Source organism: Penaeus monodon, chromosome 3 (assembly GCF_015228065.2).
Source record: "Penaeus monodon isolate SGIC_2016 chromosome 3, NSTDA_Pmon_1, whole genome shotgun sequence".
Taxonomy (NCBI): domain Eukaryota; kingdom Metazoa; phylum Arthropoda; class Malacostraca; order Decapoda; family Penaeidae; genus Penaeus; species Penaeus monodon.
Genome location: NC_051388.1, coordinates 30933504 through 30944415, shown reverse-complemented (window position 1 = coordinate 30944415; position 10912 = coordinate 30933504). Strand labels below are relative to the sequence as shown.

Below are 10912 nucleotides of genomic sequence, written 5' to 3'. Positions count from 1 at the left end.
GGGCGGGGAGAGCCCTGTAATTTTCTCATCACCTTGGGATGGGAGAGCATCTCGCACACATTTACCTGATAAACCACAACCACGGTCTCGTCTCCTCGTATCCCTCCTTCGCCTCTGTGCTCCTTGAAGCCTCCTGCCCCCCCCTACTCCCTGTTGTTAACTGGATGATTATCAGTCATGTTCTTTGTGCTTACGAGAATTGCTGTTTTACGACCTGACTGAAATGAAACACTGCGAAAATGAACCGCAAGTTTACAGGACAGAAGAGCCGAGATGAATGACTGCTATTTGAAGGGGCAACTCTCCCAATGTCCAGCATAATTTTGCTATTTTTTTAAAGAAAGCTCAGAAAACAAATAACTTGCTGATCTTTAGTAAAAAATATGAAATGAGCTTGTATTTAAATACGAGCTGATTGTTCTCTTGCTCCCCAAATTAAGATGGAAAGTATTCCCGGAAACGCCCACCGACACAGCAGAGGATTTTTGAAACGCGAAGTGTCACGGCGCCCGCGGCCAAGGCTTTGCTTCATTTGACCCATCCGACCACGCCGACCGGATTAAATAACAGTGCGAGAAATACGCGCCGAAACTTCCACGGTTTAAATTGCAAAAGAGTACAGCCTGTTACGCGACGCAGCTGCGACGCGACACGACAGGCGGCTCAGAACAACCAGGAGGAGGAAGGGAGAGCGGAGGGAGGAGGTGGAAGGCAGGGAAGGGAGAGAAAGTTGCGCCACGTGCGTGTTGAGGGCAGCGGTTTCGCTAACTTACGGTGAACCTAAAACACACACATATATACACACACACACACACACACACACACACACACACACACACACACACACACACACACACACACACACACACACACACACACATATATATTATATATATATATATATATATATATATATATATATATATATATATATATATATATAAAGGTGCACATTAAGTAATAATAGGAATAACAAAATAAAATGATAATGAAGAATACAAGGGAATGCTATAGCCAGCCTGGAGAGAGCCTAGCTATATTTTTCTTGATCAGAAATATCAACGTAAATTCTTGAAATTGCTTACATTTATCGACGGTCGAGACGATAAACCTGCCAGGAGGCCTGCGCTCAGAGCCTGCCTGCGGCAGGTAATGGCAGGTTGCGCTTACGAACACTCGGAGTCACCGAGCCAGACAATCTGTTAATTAGTCTTGGTCTATCATAATCCCCAACAAGGTGTGGCCAGGTGGCAATTATGGAGGTCACGCCTGTTTGGGCGCCACGAAGCAATTCGTGACCTGTTGGGGGGGGGGGGGGCGAGCCGGTTGGAGAGGCGGGCAACTCACGCACACACACGCACCTATGCACGCAGCATACGCGCACGCACGCAGGTACGCACCACACACACACACACACACACACACACACACACACACACACACACACACACACACACACACACACACACACACACACACACACACACACACACACACACATGCACGCACGCACGCACGCACGCACGCACACGCAGTACCTTCCTTTGTTTTTTCTCTCCGTTTCTCTCACCTCCTTCTCTTCCCTCTGCGTGGGTACGTGTCCGGGCGTCCAAACACATCCACGTATGAGTGTGTCCATAAAAAGAGCCTTATACAAATGTAAACATGCTTATGAATTATTCAAAGACTTCAGATACCCGACGGCCATTTCTTTATTTTCATGTGCAAGATATAATAATTCATTTTCATGTTAACGTCACAAAAAATATGCGTTGTAAATCTAAATGGAATGTAGATAGTAACGTGATTGCTCACAAATATGCCTGAAGGAGATGGCCTGGCGGCGACTTGGTAACAATTTTAGTGCGTACTGAGCTCACGCAGCCCATGTGCTTAATATTCCCGGCGTCTGCGAAGCTGAATGTGTAAAAACTGGAAGTCCCTTTTTGCTGGACATCACGAGGAAGTGGATGGGTTTGTGACCACATTTGGGGCACTTAGGCTGATTGTTTTTATAATCACCTTTTGGGTGCTAATCAACCATACCCTAGTCGGAGCACGGTAATACGACGCTATCAAGGACCTAACATGTACACTTTATCCCAGATCAAAGTATTACAGTATGTGTTGATTTACTATCAGATGATATAAGTTCTCGGTAGTTCTTTTTATCAAATTTTATAATTTCAGTCATTATATACCCACGGACAGGAAAGGGTATCTGTTTCCTTAGCTGTTGCTCAGCAAGTCTTCATCATCAGCGTCGGTTGTTTTGGCCAGCAATATTTCGCAGCTTTTCCACTCGCCAGCATTCCTCTCGCGCGCCGAGCAGAAACCCTCCTCTCCGTTTCTTTCCTGCAACACCCATGGCCCCGCGTCCTCGTGGTTGCCAGGCTGCGCTCACCCGCTCGACTGCGGTCAAGCGGGTGAGCCGTGGGCGATCCGAGTTCTTTAATCTTTAATGGAAACCAGAGGTCAAACTTTCTGGCAGTCGATGAAACTTTTATGAAAAAGAATCGAAAACCTTTGTCCGTCTAAAATCGCAAAATTGGAGAAGCAAAAAAATGAATTGAGATTAGCATCTAGACAATACGCATAATCTAACAACAGATAGTGCAACCTAATTGTCAAGATAAGGAATCTCATAAAGAAAGTGTTAACACGCGTTAACAATTCTCTCTCTCTCTCTCTCTCTCTCTCTCTCTCTCTCTCTCTCTCTCTCTCTCTCTCTCTCTCTCTCTCTCTCTCCTCATCTCTCTCTCTCTCTCTCTCCTCTCTCTCTCTCCTCTCTCTCTCTCTTTTTCTCTCTCTCTCCTCTTTTCCTCTCTCCTCTCCCTCTCCTCTCTCTCTCTCTCCTCTTCTCTCTCTCTCTCATGCTCTCCCCTCTCTCTCCCTTCTCTCTCTTCTCTCTCTCTCCTCTCTCTCTTCTCTCTTCCCTCCTCTCTCTCTCTCCTCTCCTCTTCCTCTCTCTCTCTCTCCTTCTCTCTCTCTCTCTCTCCCCTTCCCCCTTCCTCTCTCTCTCTCTCTCCCCCCCCCCTCCTCTCTCTCTTCCTCTTCCCCTCTCCCCCCTCTCTCTCTCCCTCCCTCCCCCCTCTCTCTCTCTCTCCTCTCCTCTCTTCTCTCTCCCCCTTTCTCTTTCTCTCTCTCTCCCCTCTCTTCCCCTCTCTCTCTCTCTCCCCCTCTTTTCCCCCTTTCCCTCCCTCCCCCTTCCTTCCCCCTTCCTCTCTCTCTCTCTCTCTTTCTCTCCCCCTTCCCCCCCCCCCCCCCCCCCCCCCCCCCCCCCCTCCTCCTCTCTCTCTCTCCTCCCTCCCTCCCTTCTTCCTCTCCCCCTCTCTCTCCTCCCCCTCTTTCTCTCTCTCTCCTCATCTCTCTCTCCCCTCTTCCTCTCTCTCTCCTCCCCCCTCCCCCCTCCCTTCCTCCCTCCTCCCTCCCCTCCTCCCCCTTTTTCCCCCTCTCTCTCTTCTCTTCTTTCTCTCTCTCTCTCCCCTCTCCCCTTCCTCCTCTCTCTCCTCTCTCTCTCTCTCTCTGCGAAAAAGGGAAATTCCACGGCTTCCCTGAGCCACGTGAGCGCATTGGCGCAGGAAAGCCTGAGCAGCAGACAGTTCATTTGGAAAGTAATTTTGTTTCTCGGGAGTCGCGCACAATCCAATGTCGTTAACGGAAATGTCATTAATTGTCACCAGAAAGGAACAATTACTGTTCGCATGCTAATCAGGCAGCCTCTGAGGATCACTTGCCGGGCCTCGAATATAATTGATTTCTTTGTTCAGGAAGAAATACGGCGAGGCCTGCAGGGAGCTAAGCAGGAACTGAACAGCCTGCAAACGTTGCTCAGTTCCTCTCTCTCTCTCTCTCACTCTCTCTCTCTCTCTCTCTCTCTCTCTCTCTCTCTCTCTCTATATATATATATATATATATATATATATATATATATATATATATATATATATATATATATATATATATATGTATGTATGTATATATATATATGTATATCTGTCCCCCTTAAGACCAAAATTGTTAGACGTCCCCCCCCCCCTGGATAAATGGACATCAAAAGAGCTATACATGAGCGAAGCACATTTCTAAAAACAAATAGAACTGACACCACCCTTCATTCTGAGTATAAGAGAGGGGAGAGAGAGAGAGAGAGAGAGAGAGAGAGAGAGAGAGAGAGAGAGAGAGAGAGAGAGAGAGAGAGAGAGAAAGAGAGAGAGAGAGAGAGAGAGAGAGAGAGAGAGAGAGAGAATGTTAAAACATTAATCCAATCAGCAAAAACAATTGATATTCAATCATTACATTAGCACAAAAAACACCACAGACAGCTTCCTTAAATTCCTTAAGTAGTATAGAACATCTGAACGACTACTTCGCTAATATCGGTAGACTCACTTAAGAACAGACAGCTGTTCCATTGGCCTCACACGACACAACCAGGACAAGGCTCTCAGCAAATGTTTTCATACCACAGCCAGTAGGAGTGGAAACAACAGTCTTAACAATAAAACATTTACGTGAAACGAATGAATATAGGAGTGGATAACATTGCTTTTCGATTCACCAAAGAAAGTTTATCCGCAATTGCATTCCATTTCACTGATATTATGATCACGTCAGTAGTCACCGGTGCCTACCCATCAAAGCCAAACTATGTACCTCTATTTCTAATGATGTGACCATCTTATTTTATTTTGTTTGTTTTATATTTCCTCTGCCAATGTATTTGCAATTGTTTCTACTTATTCTCTATTACTGTGCGATGTCACTATCGATGTAAAAAGAACCATTGTAATTAATTTAATAAAGTATTTTGACTGACTTTGACTCTCACTCTCTCTCTCTCTCTCTCTCTCTCTCTCTCTCTCTCTCTCTCTCTCTCTCTCTCTCTCTCTCTCTCTCTCTCTCTCTCTCTGTCAATTACTCCATTTATTATAATGAATTATCTGTTTCACATACAAGTCGATGAAAACTAAAACCGAGCACACGAGCCGTAATTACAGTAATCTGTTTTATCTTTCATCTGTGTATTTCATATACATGGGTTGTTTGGAGAATTCCTTTTAAATGTTAATGTATGACTTTACTTTCAGATCTCTCTATGATAATAAGATCATGAGCTTTGGCAACGGAACATTTGCTCCTCTTGTAAACATCCAGACTATGTAAGTACCCCATTATCATACTGAAAATGAGATGTCCGTACATTATTACCCTTATCTGATGAGTTTCTCTTACTCTTTGTAACATTTCAATGTTCTGTGTTTACTCAGCCCAGTTAAGCTTCAGGAGAATTGTCAAACTTGATGTTGATAGTAATAAACCTCTACCTGGTTCATCATTTAGAAATTGTATTACTTATTAAACTTAAATAGGGATGTGTTTCATGTCTTTGATCTGGAAAATGCTGGCATATAAGCGTTTTGATATTGTCATTCCTCTTCAGAAGCTATTCAGAAACTATTCTTTTATGCTTTATCTCCAATCAGTAATCTTACTTCCTCTCCTTTCCCTCAGGCATTTGGGGGCCAACCCGTTTGTGTGCGACTGCAACTTGGCTTGGCTGGCGTCCTACCTGACCGAAAACCCCATCGAAACGTCGGGGGCTCGGTGTCAGGAGCCAGCCAAGCTCTCCCGGAAGCCCTTCAATCGGCTGAAACAGGAGAGTTTCAAATGTAAGTCACTTTCTGAATAATCAGTTCTGGAAAAGAAAAACAGACAGACAGGATATATGATAACTGATGCTGAAATCTTTCTTTAGCTAATGGTACTTACTGTTCTTCTAACATCAGGCAACAATGAATTACGGTCGCGCTATAACGGTCGCTGCAACGAGGCCGACCTTTGTCCCGCCCAGTGTCGCTGCGAAGGGACGCGGCTGGACTGCTCGGGCCGTGACTTGACGTCTTTGCCCACGGACATACCTCCAGCCACCACCCACCTGTACATCGATGCAACATGATTTGTTTGTGCTCTATGTTACATGCGAGTGACATTGCTTATTCTTTTGCATATATTAACTGCGCATGTGCATTGCATAGGATATTAAAATCAGCGCTATTATATACATCACGCATATTTATTTTCAGGGACCTGAGTTACAATCAGCTCTTCTCGCTTGATGGGACCACAAGTCTTGCTGAGCTCAAGGAACTCACCCATCTCGACCTCTCCCATAACCGCCTCACTTCCCTCAGCCCGGATTTCTTCAGGGGGACAAGAGCGCTCACGCATCTGTAAGTGGTACTGCCCTGCTGTCTGCTTACGCTTCTTTTGACGTTTTCAGACGCTTCTTTAGTTTGGTGCTTTTTGCGGAGAGAACAGAAGCTCATGCTAAGTCATCGGTTGTCAGAGATTGTTTTATTATATAATTTTGTATGAATGTTGTAGGTCGACACAGGGAGGGTAGTTACAGGACTTTACACAAATATGGCAAAGTTGTAGTCTGTGTTGAAATTCCGGAGCAACCAGTTCGTCTATTTCATGTATCTACAAACAGATCCGTATGGATAGATCCTTGGAGATTATTGCTGGCTGCATTACCACTAAATAATGAGTCTTTACATACGTTCACCCCAGCAAAGTTCACAGACTTCAGGAATCAAGATAAGAGTCATTTAAGCTCTAAGCTCTCAAGTCTCTTGTTGCAGCAACGTCTCCCAGAACAAGCTGGTACAGATGCCTGAGTCCGTAACGCGAAGGCTTAAGGCCCTGACCCAGCTGTAAGTGGCGGGTCCTTTCAGTGACTCATTACCAATTCTTGCCCACCTGCTTGCTGCTCTCGTGCCTTGCTCCGCTCTCGGAGGCGAGAAGCGGATGTGAATTTCTAATTAACAGATCGGTTAAAGAGGGGAATTTGGCTGGTGCGTTTACTAACCAACTTTGCTTGTGCTTGAGAACGACCACTACCTGGCAATGCTTAAATGATGGTTGCTGGACAGATCAGATGGCAGAGAACACTGTTAGATAGAACGTTGCATAGTAAAAACAAAACAGACATAAATCCCCAAACAGCATTCTAATACTTAATTCATATCAGTAGATTACACAGTAAGTAATAGGCTTTTTATTTACTGCATATATATATATATATATATATATATATATATATATATATATAATATATATATATATATTAATATATATATAATATATATATATATATATATAAATATAATATATATATATTATATATATATATATATATATATTAATATATATATATATATATATATATATATAATATATATAATATTTATATATATATATATATATATATATATATATAAATATATATAATATAATATATATATAAAATATAATATATATATATAATATATATTATATGTATAAAATTATATATATGTATTGTATATATATGATATATATAGATATATATATGTATATATATTATGTGTGTGTGTGTGTGTGTGTGTGTGTGTGTGTGTGTGTGTGTGTGTGTGTGTGTGTGTGTGTGTGTGCGTGCGGTGTGTGTGGTGTGTGTTGTGTGTGTGTGTGTGTGTGTGTGTGTGTGTGTGTGTGTGTGTGTGTGTGTGTGTGTGTGTGTGTGTGTGTGTGTGTGTGTGTGTGTGTGTGTGTGTGTGTGTGTGTGTGTGCGTGCGTATCTATATATATATATATATATATATATATATATTATATATATATATATATATATATATATATATATATATATATAATGTATCAATAAAGCCGATCTGTTCACACCCACCATGCAGATATAAGAGCAACTGGTGGTGGAACAGCTGCCTAACACGTTCATTCAGTAGCCCACTTGCAGTCATCGTCACGAGTCTTGCTAGAACACATCTACGATAGTTTCGTTGCATTTGCAAGAAATGAACGAGCCTTTAGCTAGTACTTTACTAAAACTTTTATATGATATATGCATTTTGAAATGTAAAAAAAAAAGATAATTTAGAAAATAAACAAATACTTTTAAGTGTAGCATGCTGTGAGACCTCAGGCACACTTCTTAAAATATTTTATAATAAATTAATCTTGTTGTAACATATTATCTAAAATTAATTTCCTTTTTTTTTTTGACTTTCTTGGCAAATTTTCAATGAAAATACAATTTCATATATAGAGTAACTTTCATATATGTAAAAAATTAAGCGTAATATAAAAGAATCTCTCACTGCATATTGTTTATTCCAGGGACCTCTCCGGGAACCACATCTCCTGCATTTCACGGCGGATCAGTAGTCACCTTCCACGTCTGTCCAAGCTGTAAGTGTGATTACAGATATCTGTATGTAATATATATATATTATATATATATATATATATATATATATATATATATATATATATATATATATATATATATATATATAATTCTAAACACGTTTACAAATAAATATTATTTTTGTGCCAAAGCTTTCACCGTTTCATCTGTGCACAGAGACATGTCAGCGAACCCTCTCAACTGCGACTGCCGCGCCTCATGGCTGTCTGAGTTCGTGATGATGCACGAGGGCTCCACGTCCCCCACCTGCCACCTGCCAGAAAGCCTCAGAGACACGCCAGTCACTGAGCTTCAGGAGTCGCAGCTCACGTGTAGGGGTAAGCTACCTGTTTCTGAAGGTGTATGTAGATGATATTCACAATATAGTCCATTTTTATCATATTTTCTCAGTGAGCAAAGCAAATTATTTTTTATCTATAGAAGATGAAAACAACGAGGATGACTGTGCGGGTTCTGTGTACTGCCCACCTGAGTGCCAGTGTCGTGGCACTGTAGTGAGGTGCTCGCGGTCACATCTCACCCAGATCCCTCGTGGTATACCGCCAGACACCACCGAGCTGTAAGTGGGAAACGCCATTATATCCGGCCTCGTAATGCTGTTTTACTGACGATTATTACTTAGCAAGACGAAGGTTAAGAGAGTTCATGGTTGAATATGACAAACGGTTCTGCTGTAGTTATGGGATAATCAGTCACATTGGATATGTACAGAATACAAAGTGTGCGATCAGTTGAGATTCACGTAACTGACCATTTTATCCATCAGGTATTTAGACGTCAATGAGATAAAGAGCGTCGACCCAGAGAGGTTGAAACATCTCAAGGTTCTGAAAAGGCTGTAAGTTTTGAGTTGTTTGTGGATACATGATTACGTAATTGGCTAAAGAAATAACGATGTGTTCTTGATTTTTGTTATTAAATTTATATATTATCATTTGTATATGTGATATAACAGTGCAAAGGATCAGTAATAATCACTTTTTCCTCCACAGAGACCTAAGCAACAACCAGATTACCATACTGTCCAACAAGACCTTCTCAGAGCTCAAACAACTTTCCACTCTGTAAGTTGCCATTACTCGTACTTCGTGCATCCACTTACTTGTATGGACTGTTATATATTCACTGTAGGGGAAGATTACTTATTATTTTACAGAAACTTGCGTTAATACTGTTTCCTTGTCATTTACCAGGATTGTTTCATATAATAAACTTGGTTGTATGGAGAGGGATGCTCTGCTTGGACTCAAAGCTCTGAGAATTCTCTCTCTGCACGGGAACGACGTCTCGTTTATTCCAGAGGGAACATTCAGAGACCTAGAGACCATCACACACATGTAAGTGTCTTTTGTGTACTCAGTAAGATTATGTTATAAACTCTGTGTTGTGTTTTCACGTTTTTGTATCGGAAAATATTAAGACTTATATTTGGCTTTTTGGTACAGTGCACTTGGAGCCAATCCGCTTTACTGCGACTGTTCGCTGGCTTGGCTGGCCAAGTGGGTGAAGGGAGACTTCGTGGAACCAGGAATTGCTCGTTGTGCCGACCCGCGACCCATGCGGGACAAGTTGGTTCTAACGACCCCTCCGGAAATGTTTACTTGTACAGGTATGTTGCCTTCAAGTCATTCAAAGTGCTATCACATTGGGATAAAGTTTCCTCTCCTCTTTACTAAATATGTACGTTTTTGCGATCGGTATGAATGAACGCGTGGAGATGAAGATGACCCGGGAGTTTCTTAACATCTACGATCTACAAAAACAGTTAAAGAAACCTCATATAACTATTCAAAAGAATACTTGCTGGAGAATGCACACCATAATGATGTAACAAGAAAAAATCGTCGATTCTTACCTTCCCTGCTATTTCTTAGGCCATAACTACTATTCTTTCTTGCAAGCTGAAGCTTTAAATGTTATGATGACAGCGAACCGAGCATCATTGCTCTGCACAATCACTAGACCTTCACCATGCAACGTGACGAGAATTGCGTGTAAATTGCAGAAAAAGTATGGAATGTATTCCCCTGTCTAAACTCATTTTATGATAGCAATTAAGTGTATCTATAAACCTTCAGCATTTAGCAATTGGATATACCATTTTGTTCACCTTTCACAGAGAAAGTACCAGATGATATACTCGCTAAGTGTGACTTGTGTTACACTCGGCCGTGCCAGAACGGAGGGACGTGTAGGTCAGGCCCTGGTCAACAGTATGAATGTCGGTGCGCCGCTGGCTTCCACGGCCCGGAGTGCCAGTACAAGATAGATGCATGCTACGGGAACCCCTGTGACAATGGCGGTACTTGCAAAGTTTTTGAGACCGGGAGATATGCGTAAGTTTATCAGAGGTTCTTTACTTACAGTCACAAAAATATATGGTCTACGTCCCAGAATCAAAAATGCCTTTCGTCTAAATCGTATATTTCGCAGGTGTCACTGCCCCACCGGGTTTGAAGGAGGACGATGCGAAGTGAACATCGATGACTGCGACGGCAACAAGTGCTCCAACAGCGCTGTGTGCGTCGATGGCATCAACTCCTACTCGTGCACTTGCCCGCCAGGCTTTATGGGCGAATACTGCGAAAGAAAGATTTCTTTCTGCTCAAAGGAATTCAACCCTTGCAAGAATAGTGCCACCTG

The 10912-nt window shown here is 42.2% G+C and overlaps 1 protein-coding gene across 3 annotated transcripts in view; it reads left to right on the top strand.

The window, feature by feature from the left end:
* LOC119594176 (protein slit-like) overlaps positions 1-10912 on the top strand; it is a 93306-nt gene that overhangs the window by 75443 nt on the left and 6951 nt on the right. For 2 of the 3 annotated variants that reach the window (XM_037943262.1, XM_037943249.1), the window contains exons 9-22: positions 5091-5162; positions 5515-5672; positions 5790-5940; positions 6087-6233; positions 6648-6719; positions 8179-8250; positions 8426-8586; positions 8690-8828; positions 9036-9107; positions 9262-9333; positions 9463-9606; positions 9715-9878; positions 10389-10605; positions 10703-10912. The exon at positions 10703-10912 is cut by the window's right edge and continues 100 nt beyond it. In XM_037943262.1, coding sequence (XP_037799190.1) covers positions 5091-5162; positions 5515-5672; positions 5790-5940; positions 6087-6233; positions 6648-6719; positions 8179-8250; positions 8426-8586; positions 8690-8828; positions 9036-9107; positions 9262-9333; positions 9463-9606; positions 9715-9878; positions 10389-10605; positions 10703-10912 — 1851 coding nt within the window. The remainder of the gene's footprint in view (positions 1-5090; positions 5163-5514; positions 5673-5789; positions 5941-6086; positions 6234-6647; positions 6720-8178; positions 8251-8425; positions 8587-8689; positions 8829-9035; positions 9108-9261; positions 9334-9462; positions 9607-9714; positions 9879-10388; positions 10606-10702) is intronic. The other variant, XM_037943256.1, reaches the window with a different exon arrangement.